The sequence below is a fragment of the Argentina anserina genome, unplaced genomic scaffold (assembly GCF_933775445.1).
Source record: "Argentina anserina unplaced genomic scaffold, drPotAnse1.1, whole genome shotgun sequence".
Taxonomy (NCBI): Eukaryota; Viridiplantae; Streptophyta; class Magnoliopsida; order Rosales; family Rosaceae; genus Argentina; species Argentina anserina.
The window spans coordinates 25,228-45,811 of record NW_026089483.1 but is presented as its reverse complement, the minus strand read 5'-3'; the positions used below and the strand labels follow the sequence as shown (position 1 = coordinate 45,811).

Below are 20,584 nucleotides of genomic sequence, written 5' to 3'. Positions count from 1 at the left end.
CATCTCGGGTCGCTCATCCTGGGTATCGCCGCCGCCGCCGCCGCCGCCGCTACCGTCGCCGCCGTAGCCGCCGCCGTAGCCGCCGCCGCAGCCATCGCCGCCCAAATCCGGATAGTGGGTGCAATATCTGAGCCTCTGTCGGATGGAGTTGGTGTCGCACACAAACAGTTGGCCGACCTTGTTCGTGATCAGGAACAGATTGTTGGCTCGGTCGGTGGTGTCCAGGTTGCTCTCGTGAATTCCCTCGATCGGTCTGATGTTTGTGATTGCGCGCGACGCGGCCGGCTCCCTCTGCAGGCAACGATCGTGGACCCTCACAATACGGTTCCTGAGCGAGCGCTGCTGGCGATTCAGCGACCTGGTCGCCGTGGTCTGGCCGCCCTCCGTGGGCGCCTCGGACAGATTGTCCCAATAGTCGGGCCCCTTGGCGTGCTCGGCCGGGCCAGGGTCGGCATCGTAGCGCGGGTCCAACTGGATGAGCTTTATCTGGCCGAGCTCGTCGCCGAGCAGCACCGAGCTCAGATCGTAGCGAGTTGGTTTGCCCATTTATTGCCGGGATGGTTCCTGTTGTTCATCAATTCTTTCGTTGTCTTCCTCTCGGGTAGAAATTTTTTCAGCAAAAATAATGCAAAGTGTCAATATTGAGTAGAAATAGAGAGATATATATAAATATAATCTAGGAATGGATAGGAATTGTGGGCGATTATCTTTGGAGCCAGTGAGAGAGAGTCGGGCGCAGGCCGAGCTTGGGGCGCCGGACTGGGCGCAGCGCAGGCTCGTCGTCGTGGCCTGCCCGGAGCGCGCGCACACGCACGCGAAGCACGCGCCAAAGGCGCCAGCCGCTGCCCGCCGCTACATGGGCTGCTCGGCATCAAGCGGTGGCTGCATTGGAACCAACGACGCCGCCAGTCCAGAATTCTCAACGAAATATGAGCTCAAGGATGGAAGAGGAAATGCGTCTCGAGTGAAAGAAATGTCAATGACTCAACAGCCTTACAAAAGCTGCAGCGAGCGAGCTGGCACGCGCCTCGGGACAGGTGCGCGGCGTTCTGTTGGACCCGACGAAAGGCGTCCAAGCATCCGACGATGATGGAGGGGAGACGTCTCTCACCATGTCCGCGCCGCCGGGTGATGAAATATGAAGCTCACTCTCTCCCTCTACTGGTGGTCTCATCACATTTGAGGGAGATCTAATTGCCACCTCGATGGGGCTAGCAACAGCGGCACCAAAACAACAACAACAACAACAACAACAACACCCATAACCATGATGGCGGTGAGCCCGTGCATGCGTGGAGGAGGCTCTCGCTTGGGCCGCTGCTGCTGCTGCTTTAGTGCTGCTCGTTTCGCAGCAGTGTGCTAGGCACGATACGGGGCCTAGCACACTGCCGCCGCCGCCGCCGCCGCCGCCGCCTGGTCCATGGTTGTTGTTCCAAAGGCGCTCCTTCTTTCCCCCAATCCCTGGCTACCGATTGAATGGGCCGCCATGGGGGCCGAATTGAGTTCCCTCCGACAGGCCACAGCAGACATGAGCAAAGCAGCAGCGCCACACACGGTCTATGGGGATTCGTGTGTGCGCGCTGGGTAGATTTATGCCGAGTATCGCTCGCTCGCTCGCTCGCTCATTGTTCAGCTCGCTCGCTCGCAGGTCGCGCGCGCGTGTGCGGCTGTCTGTGTGTCTGTTTGTTTGTCTCCCAGCCAGGCTCAAATGGGCTTGTTCGTCTGTCAGCCTGTCTGTCTGTTCGTGTGTGCGTTGCTCAAGATCTCTCGGCAGCGGCGACGGTGCACAAATTTCGGAAAGATTCATCGCATCGTCGTCGTCGTCGTCGTCGTCGTTGCTGCCTTCGGCTGCCTCTTGCCACTGCCACTGCTGCTGCGGCGGCGCAAGCAGAAATGAGGCAATGGTAGAGTTTAGTATCTTCGGCGGCGGCGGCGGCGGCGGCGGCGGCGGCGGCGGCAGCAGCAGCAGCTCTCAATACAGGCGACCTACCGAACGAAACAACACACACACACAGACAGACACACACACACACACTCGAGCTCACACTCACACACAAACACACAGCAAAGTAGTGGCAGTCTAACTGCAAGCACACAATCAATTGGGGAAAAAACACTCACATCTCCTCTTGCTCTTGCTCTGTATCCAAGCGGCTCAGAACGACGCCACGAATTTCCACCTACCAGTGTCGATACAATACCAACCATCTAAACTACTACTACTACTCTATTTCTGTCTGAACAACCAGACAGCCAGCTGGCCAGCCGAACTAGTTGGCCCATTCTTCGAGCTGCTCGTCATCATCCTATATCCATCATTTGAATCCTCGAAATTAAGTGAAAAACGCGCAAGAAAATAAACACGCCAGTTACTGAGTTACTTGCTGCTGCTGCTATTGCCGCCGCCTCCACTGTTGTTGTTGTTTATTGGCCAACTCTCCCTCATTGGTGAACAACGCAAACTTATCGGATCTAAAAGACGACTGGATATTTATTATCAATAATCACACAAACCTACATATTGAAACGCGACAGCCAAGACGAATCCCCTCACTCAAGATACCTAAATATATTGACATCAAGTCATCAGCCATCTCTTGGTCTCTAAACTATTGACCAACAATTTTCTCCCTCTCGCTCTCAACTTGTGTCGATGAGTTGTGTCTGTCCCGAGCTGCTGTCTACTGCAATCGTTTACCAAAATCAGCATCACCATAACTATCATAACCATAACTATCATAACCATCATCGTACATTGTGAATAATATAGCTGATGCTAATATGGCTTGTTTGAACAAGCTCAAAGCCGATGTTCGTCTACTCGAGACTCTATTTCCTCAGAGTCATTCGCGTTTTAGGATTCTGAACGCCAATGTTGACGAAATTAAATGCTGTTATTTGAACCAGAGTGGCAAGAAGAAGATAATATTCGCAAACATAACCGAAGTTTACCCAACCAGTCCGCCAGTATGGTTCTCCGAGTCGGATGATCCTCAAGTGAGCTCCATTGTTGAAGTACTGAGTGCAACCTCGGGAAGTGATAATCACATATTAGATCAAGTTAAGATATTAGTAACTAAGTTATCCCAACTTCACAATCTACCAATACCGGATGAAGTTGAACGACTCTCACACAACCATCATCATCAACAACAACAACACCGAAACCAACAGATAGTGACCAATGATATTGAATCAAACCAGTGCAGAAATGTATGTAATATGGCCGACCAGGCGCACTCACTAAAGTCACGCAACAAATCGCACCATGGGGCCGCCACCGCCGCCGTAGCAGCCGCAGATAATCATGCACCACCACCACCACCAATCGCATCGTCACTTAACCAGCAAAGCATCATCATGATCACCGAATCAAGCACCAACACCACCGCTACAAATACTACCATTAGCAACACCAATAACAACTTAAACTCCTCGAGATCAACAATCAACAATAACAATGCCTCTGTAATAACTTCCTCGGCCTCATCGTCCACCTCCTCGTCAGTGTCCACATCATCGTTCACGTCCAATTACGCCACCGAGCCAGAAGTCATAACCATCGACGATGATGAGGACGATGACGATGATGATGATGACGAGGACATCCATATCGAGATGGATGACGAACCCGCTCAAATGGCAATCAATTCCAGAGAGGATGGCCTAAGCTCTGAGCACTACGCTAATCTTGAGAGGCTCCGCCAACTTCAACGCGATAGTTACATGAAGGGCGCTCCTTACGGGACGGTTCAAGCGTCCGATAGATTGATGAAGGAGCTCAGGGAGGTCTACAAGTCCGACAGCTACAAGAGTGGCGTTTTCACAGTTGAATTAATCGATGATAGCCTCTATGAGTGGTATGTAAAACTATCTATAGTTGACTCAGAGAGTCAATTGCACGGAGACCTGAAGCAGCTCAAGGACAAAGGCGGTAAGGATCACATAAAGCTTCACATTTCATACAAGGACAATTACCCATTCGCTCCGCCATTTGTGAGAATAGTCTATCCCGTCTTAACAGGGGGCTATGTGCTAACTGGCGGAGCAATCTGCATGGAACTTCTCACCAAGCAGGTAAGTGGGCACCAGATTCAGTCGGTGTCTCTATCGGATGCTGTTGTTAGTATAACTGTACCTCTAATACTGATACTCATTTACCGCCAATCAAACTTATAACTAATCTACACAGGGTTGGAGTAGTGCCTACACTATCGAAGCCTTAATTATGCAGATTGCGGCCACATTAGTCAAAGGAAAGGCCAGAGTGAATCTGAGTAGTGTTAAGAATGCTCACGGGCTATACACCTTCCAGAAGGCTCAGGCAACTTTCAAGTCACTTTCTCAGATACACGAGAAAAACGGTTGGTACACGCCACCTAAGGCGGACGGCTAAGGATCGAGCTTGACATCTCTGTGGGCCATAAACATCACAACCTCAGCTGCTTGTAAGAAAACATATCGCCTTTCATTGATCCATCGGGCTGTATAGTTCGGCCGTGTGGACATCATTCGGCTGCTGGCCGACAAGCAGGGCATCTCGCCCAATATAAAATCAAGCGCCGGCTATACGCCGTTGCATGTTGCGTACATTTTTAATATGACCGAGGTAGCTAATTTATTGTTACAAACTTACGGTGCTAAAGCAAACCTCCGCAACCGCAGCGGTAAACTTGCTAAGCGATATTAGAAGTAACAATAGACTTGTCGAATTCCGATTTCTTTTCCATGATTCGCTCATGTGTGATGTAGATTTTGGCCGCAATTTCAGCTAGGGCCTCGTGTTGCCTCTTCAGCCATCTGAATAAATCGTCAACATTGCATGTCCTAGTAATATTATCGAGCGAATTTTTGAGCTCTTTGATTTTGTCGCCGTAGGCCTTCATCCTGGCTTCGAATTGGTCGGCCGTCTCGGCAAAATATTGGCTCGATTGTGGCTGAATGGACGGGTTGTTTGTGGGATGAGATCTCAGTTGGCTGTAGGCTCGTTCCGCGTGGCGCAACAGTACAATGGTATCGTCTTTTATCTGATTGACCACTTTGGCATGACGATCGCTCTCAAACGAGATCCTCTGGAACATGCTGGTGAACTCCTCGATGGCCCTGCCGACCTCCTGGATGGGATCCACCTCGAATCTCTGGTCTCGGTATGTCTTTTGCTCTCTGACAAATTTTTTAAACGACTCGACCAGCTGGAAAATAGGCTCCGGCAGCCGCTCCGAGAGTTCGGCGCCCTGCATCGGATTGATTTAACTTTGATTGGTCGGCGATGATTACAGTGGTATCGCCACTGAGTATGAGTGATAAAAATTACAAGGCTGTTACGAGGCCGCACAATTGAAACCCATGAAGCTTTCTATTGAAAAAATAACTCGAGACGAGCCCGATTCGGCGACTTTATTTGGTTGCAGGCTGAGGCGGTGCCACTGCAACTTGCAGCAGGACTGCAGGAAAACAACGCGCGCGACGCCACCAAAACCGCGTGGTCGTCGCCGTTCGCTGTATGTTGTGGTTGCTTTAAACGTGTGGAATTGGCCATGCGTGTTGCCGGCCTCGAAGTGAAAGGATACTGTCCATTTGTATGGTGATGGATCATCTCTCCTGAAACTATTTTCTCACATTCACTCATGACTAAACTACACAAACTAAAATCCAGCAGACCAATCGAGAGTAGCAGCAGTAGCCGGACACCAATATTTGTACCCCAAGAGAACTCCTTTGCCCGAGTATCCATTCAATTCAAGGAGAATCCCAACGAGCAATTGGAGGAAAACGAATTCCGATTCCTGCTTGCAACTGCCATTCGAACAGTTCATGGTGAATTTGGCAATCAAATCGATATTTTGGACTTCAAAGAAACTCCAAGCAACAATAAGAGCAAAAGTACTAATTACACTGCAATTATCAGATTCAAGACAATTCATTACACCAGAGTGCTAACGAGTCTTTTATTGTTTGGCAATTGGAAGGGAGCAGATTGCCGTTTTGACGTGAACAAAGTGAGCTCCACTCCTTGCCTATTGTCGTTTTAGTTTAACCACAAGACATCTGAACATCAAAAATGAAGAAGCTCTCAAAGAAGAAGGTGAAAGAACGCAGGAAGCTCGGAATTGTTAAAGCCTATGTGTCGAGAGCCAACGCAATTAGGAAACTTCAGATCCCACTGTCGGACTTTCGCCGGCTTTGCATCCTGAAGGGAGTCTATCCGGTGGAGCCGAAGAATAAGAGCAAACTCACTGGCGCGAATACACGAAGAAAGACCTACTTCTACACCAGAGATATCCAGTTCTTGATGAACGATCCATTGATACACAAATTCTGGGAGTTTAAGATTTTCATGAAACGGCTCACAAAGGCCAAGGGACGCCATGATCTAGAGAAATTCAACAAGGTTAATGAAGCGAAGCCAATCTATAAGTTGGACACCATCGTCAAGGAGCGTTATCCAAGGTTCGTTGACGCGCTAAGAGACTGTGATGATGCCTTGAGCATGTGTTTTCTATTCGCCATGTTTCCAAAAGGTCGCGGACGACCGGACGATCTGATTGACCTAAGTAGGAAGCTAACATTGGAATTCTTGCACTACGTGATTGCCAGCAAAAGCCTCAGAAAAGTTTTCATCACCATCAAGGGTTACTATTATCAGGCCGAAATCATGAGCCAAACTATCACTTGGATCGTTCCACACCAGTTTGTCATCGACCGAGTCTCAAATGTCGACCTCAACGTGATGAAGACCTTCGCCGAATTCTATGTCACACTGTTAGGATTTATCAACTATAAGTTATTCAAATCAATCAACGCTGTTTATCCGCCCGAATTCGCGGCCAGCAATATATTGAAAACGAATGGAACTGACAACAGCAGCAAGATCAAGCAAAACCGAAAGAGGAAGCATCTCGATGATGATAGCGAAAATGAGGACGAGGAGCTGCTCAAGGATGAGATGACAGCCACATTGAACAAGCAAATCAAAATTCTAGAGAACAAGTCGCTCGCCGAGGCCGAGAAGAGCGACCAGCAGTTGGATGTTTTCGAAGAGGAGGAGGAAGGCGCCGAAGAGAAAGCCAAAGAGGATAAGATGACTCTTCAACAGGTTATAGCTCTCGAGCGACTATTCTCGGGTATGAAATTCTTCTTGAATCGCGAAGTTCCACGAGAATCGCTTACATTTGTGATCAGATCGTTAGGCGGCGAGGTCTCGTGGGACAAGAATCTCTATCCGGGCGCCACTTTCGATGAAAGCGATCCCGATATCAAGTACCAGATAGTGGATCGTGAATCGGTGGCGGAGCGTCGACTAGATCGGACATTTATCCAACCACAATGGATTTATGATTCGCTCAATATGAGAATGTTGCTGCCCACTGACGACTATTTGATGGGTGCAAAGCTACCACCTCACTTATCGCCGTTTGTGAATGAGAAGAAGGGCGAATATGTTCCACCAGATAAGACCAAGATGCTCAACCTTCGTAAGCAATTCGAGGCAGATATGGCCTCCGAGGATAAGGTCAACAAGGGCGAGGGTGGCGTTGAGTCCGAGCTGGAGACTGATGCCGAATTCGAGAAAGAGGTCGATGACCAGGAATCGGATTCCGAGGTTGAGTCCGCGAAGAGGCGGCAAGCAGATGCCGACGAAAAGAAGGCAAAGAAGATGAAGGTCAACGAAATCAACAAGTCCAACAAGAGGTCTAAGATGGCCGTGAAGAAAGGTAAACTCAAGATAGAGGATAAGGAAGAGTTGAAGAAGAAAGAGGACGCCGAGCACAGAAAGATGGGTATAATGATGATACCGAAGAAGAAGAAGCGTCTCTTTGACAAGATAACTAGAACAAAGAAGCAAAAGAGTATGAAGACACAGAAGATGAAGAACAAGAGAAAGATTGTTGAGGCAATCGCGACTCGACAGAAGCAAAAGAGTGACAAAAAGTTTGCAAACAAGACCAAGGCCAGATGAATGGATTACTGCTGCTGCTCCAGTTGAATTAAATGATGAAATATAAATGTCTGCCTTTAGTTCGAACTATTCGACGTTGAAAAGCGTCGATTTGGAGAATTCAAAACTCGGTGATCATCATCGGAAAAGCGGAGGAGTTATGGCACCAATTGTACAGGAATGTTTCTTTAATATCATGCCGAATTCTAACAGGCGGTTAGCTCTGAGAAAGTCTGATCTAGCTCCTCCGAAATGTGTTTGTATTTTTCACGTTCGTTTATGAGGGCCTCCTCTAATCGGTCGACTTCCTTTTGGAGCTTCTGGACGGTTCGTTCGGCAAACTCGGCCCGCGATTCTGCCTCCTGAGACCTCTGGTGGGCCGTCCTAATGGCCTGCTCAAAAGTTTGCTGCTGCTCCAAAGCTTTCTCCTCGCTCAGCTCCAACGATCTCAGATTGTTTCCAATAATTCTGAGCTCCTCCTCGTATTCAGCCTGTTTCGCTTCAGCCTTCTTGGCGCGATCCTCTGCTCGCTCGAGATCGGTCTCGACGAGAGCCAACTTCCTGGCCACCTCGTCGTATTTTCGATCTGAATCCTCTGCCAATAGTTTCGTTTCCCTAAGCGAACTCTCGAGGGCGTCCATTCGTTCCTCGTCGGTGGCCGCACGATGCTCGAGCGTCTTTCGCACGCGTTCGCCCTCGTCGGCCACCTGAGTGGCCTCCTCCAGCTTCTGTTGGGTGACTTTTAATCTCTCCTCCGACCGTTCGAGATCCTCCTCGAGCAACTGAATCCGCCGGCTGAGCGCCGAAATTTCGCTCTCCGCCCGATCGGCCCTCAGCTTGTGCTCCTTGAGCTGCTTGTCGGCCAGCTCGGCCCGATCGATGGCATTCTCTAGATCGACCTTATACGATTGTAGTTTCTTTCTGATGACCTCCATGTCGCTGCTGCTGCTGCTGTTAAACTTGTAAAAACTCGCTTGGCCCCACTTGAATGGTGGATAATGAATAAAAATGGTATGATGTTGGTGGCAGTGTCCTGTTTAAAACACAATATGAAGGATTATTGCCTCTCTCGGCGGTGTATTGTTTACTATTTGCACGTAATTGATGATTCGATTTGTGTGAGTTGGATAAAAAAGCAAGTCTCACATGATAATCTTGGGCCACCAAAGCTGGTCCGTTTCTCCGAGACTGCCTGCCTGCTAAATAAAGGTGCAGGTGGTTGCTGCTTGCGCTGGGGGGCGGCGAGAAAGATCCAACTCCTGCTGTCTGTAGTTAAAACACGGCCGGGCCTGACGAATTGGTCGATCAATTAAAATGCGGTGTTTTGTAGGTGCAACGCGAGCAAAGTGAGTGAGCGAGCGAGCGAGCGAGCGAGCGAGCGGGCTAGCTTGCACTCGGCACACACAAGCCTCGTCGTCGTCGTCGTCGTCGTCGTCGTCGTCGGCTGCTGCCGCAATAAATGCACTCCAGCCAGTGGTTTCTGTCTCATCCATAAGCGCGGCGTCAGTGCGATTGAGGTGCTTGCATTGGAAGCCGCGTTGCCGGTGGTGTATCTCTTGCCCTGCACTACAACTGCTACACTGCCGCCGCCGCCGCCGCCGCCGCTGCTGCTGCTGCTGCTATCACTACCAATGCCGCCACTGCTACAATAAAGCCAGGGCCAAAAAACAAGCAAGCCTCGCAGGAGCGTACCGTTGTTGCTGTTGTTGTTGTTGTTGCCGCCACTGCTGCTGCTGCTGCTACCGCTGGCACAGGCGAGAGACACACACAACAGCAACACAATGGCAGCGGGATTCCTGTGGCGTGAGCGATAGAGCACAGATTCGCCACCACTCTGCCATCCAGAGCCACAGTTGCGATCGCAGTCGCAGCAGCAGCCGCCCCACTGAAGCCACTCGCTCGGGCAAGCCAGCGCAGCCATCCCGTGGCGAGCACTGATTTGTGGGTCCCGCCCGAGATTTTAGGCGCCGCCGCCGCTGCAAAGCGCCAGTGCCATCGATCCTGTCGCTTGCAAGGCCCATTTAAATCGCCAACCGACCCGAGCGAGCCGATAATGTCCGGCCAGTCGACGAATCGTCCCTAACTAATGCAATTGCAATTCCACTTGATCGCACGCTCGCTAGCTATAGTAAACCGCTTGCATGCGCCACTTGAAACTACATTTTGCTCTGTTCAGGGGCGGCGGCGGCGGCCTCTGTCTCTTTAAATCGGAACTTGGCCTCGGCTATTGGCGGATCCAATAGTCGGCCGCCGCTTCAGGGCGGCCGACTTATTGTGCAACGCCGGTTGGCTCCAGTTCCAGAACTTGCAAACTTCCAGAGGCATCAATTTAGTGCCCGATTGACACGACAAGCGGCGCTGCTGGTGCTAGATCAATCACCTCTCGACGATCACGACGACATCTGACAAATTAGCAAATTCAAACAACGACCAGACGAGGAAGAAGAGGTTGCTGGTCGTCGTGCAGCCGAGCGGCCACCCAAAAGTGTCTGTCGCCATCCTAGTTTGGCCTTCACTTCCCAGACTCGTTCGGGCAGCAGCTCTTGTTGGTTGTTCGCCGATGGAATCCTTTGAGTTGAGTTGGGCTGAGCTGAGTTGAACGGCCAAGCCTTAGAGCCCCGTTGGCTGCCCCTTCCGAGAGTGAGCGAGGAGCCCGCCCGCCGGCCGGTGCGAAGGCCACGCGCTCGAAGCCAGACCACGGCGACAGGCGGCGGCCAGTCAGCCAGCCGGGCGACTGGTCGGCAAACAAGAGCCGCCGCATGGACGACGAGGAGAGAGAGAGAGAGAGAGAGGAAGAAGGAGGAGCTCGGCTGCGTTCACTTGTTGTGGCGCCGATTGTCGCTGTGGCTGTGACTGCCGCTGCTGCGGCCGGTGCTCTCGGGCCGGCGGCTACTGGGCAAATACTAATCCATCGAGAGAGGAGGAGGAGGAGGGGGGATGCGTCGTTCTTCGCTCGAATCAATTCGATTGAATTGGCCATTCTCTCTGTCGGTGCGGAGGAGCACGCCGACGCCGACGACGGTCGCAGCGCAAGGCGATCTCTCTCTCTCTCTCCTTCTCGCTTGCTCGTTCTCACAGTGCGCGCCGATGTCCAGCCTGCGCTGGGGGCCGCAGTAAAAGCAGCAGCAGCAGCGGCGGCGGCGGCGGCGGCGGCGGTAGCAAGCAAAGCCGCCCTAGGAAGAGCACTGGTCTGCTTGTGCCTGTGCCTGTGCCTCGGCCACCACAATGGGCAATAGTTGGTCGGCCCGGAGCTACAACGAGCTGCACTGGCGCCACTCGCTGGCACTGGCTGCGGCTGAAGCTGAAGCTGAGGCTGCGACTGCGACTGTGGCTGCGGCCGCGGCCGCGGCGGCTCTGGCCCTGGCAGCCCAACGACTGGATTCCCGATGAACGAACGAGAGCCGACAACTTTGCTTGAGTGAGACGCCAGAATTCGAATGTTCGCATGCGAACGAAGAAGAAGCAGAAAGAGAAAGAGAGAAGCGGCGGCAACAGGAGAAGAGCCCTCGCCGCTGGTTGTGCAGCGCAAATTTACTTACTTCTACAGGCCAGAGTTTTCTGTGATGCGGCTGCAGCAACGACAACAACAACAACAACATAAACAACAACAATATTGCAACACACCAATCTAGCTTGAGAGAAAAGACACAGTCAGACGGACGGCCAGAGAAGCCCATCGCCGGACACGATTTTAGGCGGCTCAAGTTGGGGCAGCCGAAGCAAAGAGTCAGTCGGTTGTCGCTCGGCAGCCAAGTGAGACACACAAAGCAGCAAGCAAACGTTGGCCAAGAGACGACGGACAGTCGAGCCATAGGACTGGCTTTGACGGGACGGGACGGGACAGGATTGCTTGGCAGACAGGTGGACAGACCGAGCGAGCGGACGATAGGCTGCTGCAGCAGCAGCAGCAGGCGTAACAAGTTAGGGAGCTAAAGTGTCGGCTGACTGGCCGGCTGGCGGGCAACAGGTAGCCACTTAGTGGCCGCTGCCTCTTCGTATTGCCACTGCACCCACCTCCCGAGCATCGATTTTAATTCCACCACTTGGAATCGCTGGAGCGACTTTGGACGGCTGTCTAATTTAGATTACAGGAGGCTGCACCATAATCATCATCGGCGGCAGCGGCAGCAGCAGCAGCAGCATCAAGGAAAGTGAGCCATCAGGGCGGCCAATCTGGACGGCACTGGCCAGCGTGAAGCGCAAACAAACTGGTCGAGACGGGGAAGGATTTGCCTGCAAGCAACTGACATGACGACACTGACTTGGAGGAGTCATTATTCTTGTCAGGCCACAAACTGACTGGCCGAGACGCTGATTTATTATTCAGAGAAAGTATTGGCCGTCCCCCTCTTATGGGCGAGCGCACAATTATTAATTTGTTGCTCCACTTTCGCAAAATTGAATCAATATTAACTTGAATCGTCATCGTCATTATTATTATCATCCCCAGATGCGATGCCATCGGCGCAAACTTCGCTCAACAGCAACAACAGCAACAGCAACAACAACAACAACAACAACAACAACAATCTCAACAACATGAACTCGCATCTAGTTCGGGATACTGCATTTAACAGTAGCATTAATAACGGCAGACAGCAGCCGCCGAGCCAGCAGCAGCAGCAACAGTCGATGCAATCTCACATGGGCTCCTCCCAGAATTCGTTGTCGAGGTTGCAGAGCTCGTCGTCGCCCCTGTTCCTCTACTCGATGCAGCAGCAGCAGCAGCAGCAGCAGCAGCCGGGTCACTTTCCACCGCCGCCGCCGCCGCCGCCATCGTCGTCGTCGCTGGTGGCCTCCATGGCCCAGATGCAGCCAACGAGTCACCAGCAGATGCCCCAGAAGCAGCAGCAGCAGCAGCAAGATGATCCGTCCAACTTTAGCACTCTTATAGTTCCTCCCCATTCCCACCAACAGCAACAGCAACAACAACAACAACAACAACAACAAGCCATGTTGAGCCAACAGCACGCGTCAATAATGCAACAGCAACAGCAGCAGCTCATGAACACTATGCCATACTCAAGTCAGCCAACTATTTTAATGTCGCCAATGATGGCCGCAAAGACTACTCAGTACATCACGCAACAACAGTATACTCAGTCGCAGCAGCAGCAGCAGCAGCAGCAGCAGCAGCTTATTTCAGCCGCCCAGATCAATCATCAAGTTCCTCAGCAACAAATGCAACCGCACCAGCAACAGGTGCCCATGACCACACTCATGATTCCAGCCACAGCAGCCGCACAAATTCAGTCGGCCTCGCTGCAAATCCAGCAGGCTGTCACGCAATCGATGCTCCCCAATCCGAGCCAGCCCCAGATACTTGTCTTCATGATTCCCTATCTGATGAGCCCCCACCAGCAGCAGCAGCAGCATCAGCATCATCAACAGGTGGCCGCAAATCAAATGGGCCAGCAGCAGCAGCAGCAGCCGCCAACGATCCCACCGACACCGAGCGAGCAGTCGAGCTTGAATGGCACTTTAATTCGGCAATCGGTCATCAATTCATCGATCAGCAGCAGCTCGATTCGGCCGCCAGCCCAAGCGAACAGCCAGCAGCAGCAGCAGCAGCATAGTCGAGCCGTCTCTAGTTTATCGACCTCGACTGCGGCAGCGGCGGCGACAACCACGCCGGCAGCCGCCAAGCAGGAGCCGGAAAAGTTTTACATCAAGGCCAACTTTTCGTTCCAGGCCACCCGCAGCGGAAAGATGGAGCTCTCGTTCAAGAAGGGCGACATCCTGCACGTGCTGGACACGCTGCAGAACAGCGACTACGGCCACCAATACTGGCTGGCCACCCGGGTCAAGCCGAACGGCAAGGACGCCGAGAAGGGCCTCATCCCGGATCGGGCGCGCGCCGACGAGCTCGCGCTCGAGCAACGCAGACACCTCGAGCTGGGCGGCGGCGGCGGCGGCGATCTGAGCGCCACTCTAAACGGCGGCGGCCTCTCGTCGAATGGCGCCAGCGGCGGCGGCGGCGGCGGAGTTCTGAGCGCCAGCGTGGGCCGAGTCAACTTCCTGAAGCGCCGCTCGGCGCAACGCTCAAAGAGTCTGTGCAAGGACAACTGGGACAACGTTGTCTTCGATATCGGCAGCTGCAAGCTGGCCGCCTACGAGCGCGTCACCCATAAGCATCCGGGTTTCTGCAGGCCGGTGGTGATATTCGGGCCGCTCGCGGACGTTGCGCGCGAAAAATTGCTCAAAGATTATCCCGAAAAGTACGCCTACCCGACGGGTTTCAATCAGAACGCCGCCGCCGGCCACCCGAAGGTGATCCGAATGAAGGGAATCCTGGAGGTGATCGATCAGGGCAAGCACACGCTGCTCGACATAACGCCGCCAGCCGTGGAGAAGCTCAACCATGTAAACCTGACGCCCATAGTGATATTCATGAAATCCGATTCGAAGTCGATCATAAAGGAGTTCCGCCAGCGGGCCCTGAAGTCGCTCGATCCGTCCTCGCCGTCGTCGGGGCCGGGCGCAACGCGCGCCAAGGACGACGATGGCTCGCTGCTGGGCCGCGCGAGCGGCGGCGGCGGCGGCGCCCGCGCCACCATCGGCCAGGACACGAGCAGCCGCAAGCTGCTCGAGCAGTCGATCAAGCTGGAGAAGGTGTGGTCGCATGTGTTCACGGCAACGCTCAATCTGTCCACGATGGGCAGCGAAATGTGGTACCGGAAGCTGCGGGAGACCATCGAGAGCCAGCAGTCGGCAAACGTTTGGATGAGCGACAAGAAGTCGTCCGGCGCAACCGACAAGCGGCAGCTAACGAGCGGCGGCGGCGGCGCCGCCGCCGCCAACTCGAGCTTGATCCATCATTTGGCCTCGAATGGTGGCGGCGGCGGCGGCGGCGGCGGCCAGGTGAGCGCCGGCGAGCTGGGCCAAGGCAACAGTAGCAAGATAAATCTGAACGAAATGATGTACCAAATGAACAGCACTCAATCGATGCCCGCCAATGGCGGCTTTATGGGCTTCGAGCACGGCGGCGTCGCGGGCGCAACCACCTCGACGAGCGCCCTCAACGATAGATTCAGTGAAAGTTTACACATAACGAGCAGCAAAAGTACCATTGATCTCTTACCTGGCGGAACGTACGGCAATAGGAGCCAGCTGAGGAACGCCCATGCGCACAGTCTGGCCCAAAAGTTGGCTCGAGCGTCCAGCGAACCAAAACTAAACGGAATGATGTCCGACGACGACGACGACGATGATGATGAAGACGACGATGTCGACGACCTGGATGATTACGAGCACCACCACCAGCAGCACCAGCAGCAGCAGCAGCATGAGCACCGTCCGCGCCAGCGGCACCGGAACGGGCTCGACGAGGGCGCCGACGATATCGACGACATGAGGCGGCTGCAGCGCACCAGTCACTTGCATGACGAGCATGACGAAGATGACGACGACGATGACGAGTGCGCCAAGAAACCCTTCCCGTCCGAGTTCGAGAACTCGAGCTCCATTTCGTCCTCGAATGGAATCGGCGGCGGCGGCGGCGCCAGTTACGGCCAGAGCAGCGCCAATATGCTCTACCAGCAGCAGCAGCAGCAAGCGCATTATCCGACGATGGCACCAAGTCACCAGCAAGTGGCCGCTGCCGGCGACCACCAACAGCAGCAAACTATCAGTCGACTACAGCAGCAGCAGCAGCAGCAGCCGCCGCCGCCTCAACCGGAGAGCATCTATTCGCGCGCCATCCGAGCTGCTGGCGGCCCGAATGGAATCGCCAACAATGTAAACGTAAATGCAAATGCAAACGGTAAGCCAGCCGCCAATCTTCACGCAAACTCCTACTCGAATGGAAGCGGCGGCGGCGGCAATTATCATCCGCTGCCGCCGATGAACCAGAGCGCCGAGAACGGCGCCAGCTATGGGGGCGGCTCGCTCGGCTTGCATCATCAGGTGGTGGCCAATGGAGGCGGCGGCGCCGGCCAACCGAATGTTATCGATCTATCAAGGAATCACGATAGTAGAGGCAGCGCCTTCCAAGTCTACAGCGACATCAACCAAAACAACTATCACTATTACAACCTGAACAAGATCTAATCGAGATTCTTGTTTGGCGTCACCCCTTCTTCTTTCTCTCTCTCTCTCTTTTTTCTCTCTCTCTCTCTCCCACTCCCACATTGATGGTTGCCCAGATCAAACAGCGCCATCAGCAGACCAAACATAATAAGCTGAATAATAATAAATTATGGCTTTCACGTGAATCTTTCACCCGCTCCGATTGGTGTATCCACTCCGTTTCTGTTTCCCTTTTGAATCGGATCTCATTTTTGTTCGCTTTCTTTCGAGCACGCAAAGCAGTTGCTACAAATGCGAATGCAAATGCAAATTCAAATCAAATATGTATATGCAAATCAATCACTCAAGCCTTCGGATGGAACAGTTGGATAGCAAAGCCGTGCGAGCGAGTCGAGTCGGCCATCGGATGTCAATCATGGGCGTTGTTTATTCTCGTTGGGCTCCCGAGCTGTACAAATGAAGCGAAGTGAAGCTTTGCGGTTGCTAGATAATAATGGGCTAGATAAATAATGGTGGAAATTGGTGGTCCTGCTGCTATCTCGGCGCCGCCGCCTGACGATAGAAGAGTGCTGCGGCTGCTGGTTAGGCGCTCGCCGCCAGCAGAGTGGCGTTGAAATACTTGATTAGGCTGCAATCCGGGTCCATTGACTCGACGAGCGGCTGTTCGCCGTCTGGGCCGCCCGTTGAGGCCGCGGCGGCCGCCGCCGCCGCCGCCGCCTGCTGAATGCAATCGTCGGCACAGTTGCGCCCATTGTAGACGCCCGTCTTCCATTGCTTGACGCAATTGGCGCAATTGTTCAAGCAGAGCATCACCTTCGGCGACAGTTGACTCTCGGCCGGCTCGCCCACTTCGGCGCCCCTCACTGGCGACGGTTGCTCGCCGTTGGCCAGGCGGCAATCCGTGATGATCTGCGACAATGGGCCGGCCGGTGCGATTTGTGGTTGCTGCTGACTCTGGCTGTCGATGGGCAAAATAGCGCCGCCAGTGTCTCTGGCTGAGCGCTGTCTGTTTCCGGAGTGAAGCGGCGATTTGTGCGCGGGCACCATCGAAACTGTCGCCACCATCAGAAGAGCTGACGCCAGCACAGCCAGTGCGCCCATTCTCGGTCCTTCATGCCAGAACATTCTATCGGAGATTCAGCCTACTCTGGATGATGGATTCTTCAACGTTCGAGGTCGTCGGTGAGCTTTGATGTTACTCCGCCGCTTGAAGTGTGTCAAATGGATTCGCCAGGCGCGTTCGGTTGCGGATTAACTGCGCATCGTTGCCACCTGGTGAACCCGCCAACACCCGGCAGCACCAGAGACGCGTCGTCAGCTACAAGATGCAAGCTGCGACGCGAAACACTCTGACGACAGTCTCCGTCCTAGTGGCAATGCCAGCAAGATCATTGTCGGCGCGTTAATGCTGCTCGCTTACGCAAGACCCCCCACAAGAGAATACCGTTACGCCCGATTACGACACGCCGCTAACGGTTTCGGCGGCTGCAGTTGCGGCGCCGGCATCGGAATCGCATGCACGTGCAGGCAAACAAGTACTTATCTCATCCGGACGGGATAGAACCTGCCTAGCGAGCGGAGAGCGGCCCTCAACAAGTGGAAGATTCTTGCGCGGCTCACAAATCAGCCAGCTCTATGCAAACCCTTCGAGGGAGGCGCCCGAAATGGGAAACATTTCGATTCATTTGAGAAAAGATTGCCGCCCTTCGAGGTAGGGTGGCGCATTCCTGAAGCATGCAAACAGCTCTAGCTGCAACGAGATGCTGCGCTCAGGATCCCCGATTAGATTCCCCTTGCCAATCAGCTCTCGTGGATGCCGAATGAGAAGGCGGGCGCACAATCTAACAGCTACTGCCGCTCCAACTTTTGTAGACTATGTGGGCAATCCAGCTTTACACTTACACCAGTCTCACTAATGCCAACCAACTGGCGAGGGACGAGCTACAGCCAGCCAGCCAGCCAGCCAGCCAGCCAACCAACCAACCAGCTTTGCCTGCGGTAGACACAGAGGCACCAACCGAATGGTGTAACTTGTGCGCGAGCTACACGGCAGCGGCGGGCATGTTGGCTCAACGCGCACAAACCGACCCGCCCGCTTCATGTTGGGCGAAGGTGGGAAAAAGAAAACGCCGAAACGCAAGTACATTATAATAACAAATAGGTTTTCTATTCTAGCGATCATTAACTTGACGACCCGCATGACATTAGGGTGAATTATTTAATTGCTCAACATTCCTTGAGACCTCTGTCAATAATGGCTAATGCTTCGGATTCAGAAACAGAGGACATTGTCATCGAATTTGAAGGCAATTTCGATCTCGATAGCTTGGCCGACAAGCAACTCCAGCTTCTAGGAATTGACACGGATGAACCAGTGCTCAAGGTGGACTCTAAATTTTACAAAATCGATGTCAAAGACTCTATCGGTTCACGACTATTGCTAGAACAAGATTCAGACGAGAAACAGAAATACTATGGAAAAACAGACAAAGTGGTGACGGCGCGACGCGTCATAGTCAAGCCGAAATAATAATAATGTTATTTCATGATTCCTATCTTCACTCAGCTTCATAGTCAGTTTCCTTCAAAATCTTGCTCCTCAAATGGTTCTTGTAAGCCATGATATCTTTGTCCCATTTCCTGATGGTAGAGTGCTCGCAAATCCAAATCTCCTTGGCCACTTGACTGATTAATCTAAAGTCGTGACTCACAAGTATCATGCCTCCCTCGAAATCATTGACAGCATCAGCTAAAGCATCTATTGTTTCCATATCCAAGTGATTGGTGGGCTCATCCAATAGTAGCAAGTGAGGAACCTGGAAGGCCAGCCATGCGAACACAACTCGACAACGCTGGCCGTCAGACAGATGACGCATGGGACAAATTTGTTGCCGTCCAGATAATCCGTATCGACCTATGATTCTACGCATCTCTTCCCTCTCCTTGACATCCGGGAAGCATTTCAGCATATAATCGAGCGCACTCAGATCGAGATCGAGAGCCTCATGAAGATGCTGATGATACCTGGCGATCCTGAGATGAGAATGCCTCCTGATGAGACCATCCTGTGGTATGACTTCACCGCAAATTAATTTCAGAAAGGTTGATTTTCCACATCCGTTTGGACCCACAAGCGCGATCCTACTATCCAAATCGATACCCAACTCAAGATCCTTGTAAATCCAGGGTGACTTTTCATTGTACCTAAAGGAGATGTTCTGGATCATCAGAACGGGCGGCGGGATTTTTCCACATGCGGGGAAGTAAAATTCAACAAGCTTGTCTGATGTCACCTTCTCAGTCAGCCCAGCGTTGACCATTTTGGCCAATGTCTTCTCTTTGGATTGTGCCTGACGGGCGAGTTTGGCACTTCCGTGACCAAAACGGGCAATATAATCTTTCATGTGCGAAATTTGAGCTTGTTCCCAATTGAAACGCTTCATTTGATGTTCTTGCAATTCTAGCCTGGTCTTGACGAAAGCATCATAATTTCCCGTATAATAATGGAGCCGATTTTTGTCCAAGTGGATGATATTTGTGCAAACTCCGTTCAAGAAATCTTGCGAATGCGATATTATTACCAAAATTCTCTTGTAGTTTTTGAGCTCTTGCTCGAGCCAGACACATGCCTCGAGATCCAAGTGGTTAGTGGGCTCATCCAGCAGTAACATGTGAGGTTTCAAGTAGAGAGCCCTTGCCAGGGCGATCCTCATGCGCCAACCACCACTGAAATCCTTGCAGAGTTTCTGTTGCATTTGCTTGTCAAAACCTAGACCGTAAAGGATGTAGCCGGCTTTAGCGCGGGCCTTGTCTGCTCCCATATCATCGAGACGCTCGTAGATATCCATTAGCTGCTCCTGAGACTCTTCGTCCTCCTTCTCGGCCAATTCTTCGGCCAGTTTCTCCAATCTGATACGCTCCTTTTCACAATCCAATACAGCATCTAAAGCGGACTTTTCCAGTGGTGGGATTTCACGCGCCAAATGGTAGATATCGATCTGCTCCTGGATTGGTATCTCGCGCCTACCAATGACAGAGAACAGAGTTGACTTTCCGCAGCCATTAAATCCAATTAAACCATAACGTCTGCCGTAGTTCAATTCGAGCCGAGTCTCGTTCAAAATTTCAAAACCATGAAAGGTAATGGATAGATTGTCTATTTTAACATCCCTCGACATGGCCTCAATGCCCAGAACACCGGTGCAAGATCTAGCTTGGGCCGCCAATTCTAGATCGCGCTCCAGCATGGCGGTCAGCTCGTCGACACAGTCCCCATTCTCTTCGATTAATTTGTCCTTGGCTATCTCTGAGGCATTGGTCCCATTGGTGGCGGCGGCGGCGGCTTTGCCCGAGGAGTGCTTGGATCGTTGGGCCTCCTTCTTTTTAGCGTCACGTTTCTTCTTTGAATCGGAAGGCATGGTTAGCAATTGGTTACAGTTCTACTTAATTATTATTATTATATATTTTAGTTTCAATATAACTAGAAAAGAAAAATTAGAATATCACAATAGAAGGTTTAGATTCCAGTAGTATGCCTAATAGTTTGGTTTCGTTACGAACAGCAATCGAAATTTAGCATTGGACGCAAGCGATTGCAGAAGTCCACGCGGTTCGCAC

General features: G+C 52.4%; 5 protein-coding genes across 5 annotated transcripts; 2 read left to right on the top strand and 3 right to left on the bottom strand.

The window, feature by feature from the left end:
• Nucleotides 1-4,676: 4,676 nt before the first annotated feature.
• Nucleotides 4,677-5,240, bottom strand: LOC126804763 (uncharacterized). The gene has a single exon (XM_050531998.1). The coding sequence runs from the start codon at nucleotides 5,238-5,240 to the stop codon at nucleotides 4,677-4,679; it is 564 nt and encodes a 187-aa protein (XP_050387955.1).
• Nucleotides 5,241-6,061: 821 nt separating this feature from the next.
• Nucleotides 6,062-7,960, top strand: LOC126804762 (uncharacterized). The gene has a single exon (XM_050531997.1). It carries the CDS (start codon nucleotides 6,062-6,064, stop codon nucleotides 7,958-7,960), a length of 1,899 nt encoding a protein of 632 aa, XP_050387954.1.
• Nucleotides 7,961-8,145: 185 nt separating this feature from the next.
• Nucleotides 8,146-8,877, bottom strand: LOC126804761 (uncharacterized). The gene has a single exon (XM_050531996.1). The coding sequence runs from the start codon at nucleotides 8,872-8,874 to the stop codon at nucleotides 8,146-8,148; it is 729 nt and encodes a 242-aa protein (XP_050387953.1). The 5' UTR covers nucleotides 8,875-8,877.
• A 9,344-nt stretch (nucleotides 8,878-18,221) lies between these two features.
• On the top strand, nucleotides 18,222-18,497 carry LOC126804760 (uncharacterized). The gene has a single exon (XM_050531995.1). It carries the CDS (start codon nucleotides 18,222-18,224, stop codon nucleotides 18,495-18,497), a length of 276 nt encoding a protein of 91 aa, XP_050387952.1.
• A 28-nt stretch (nucleotides 18,498-18,525) lies between these two features.
• Nucleotides 18,526-20,385, bottom strand: LOC126804759 (uncharacterized). Its single transcript, XM_050531994.1, has one exon. The coding sequence runs from the start codon at nucleotides 20,383-20,385 to the stop codon at nucleotides 18,526-18,528; it is 1,860 nt and encodes a 619-aa protein (XP_050387951.1).
• Nucleotides 20,386-20,584: the final 199 nt, after the last annotated feature.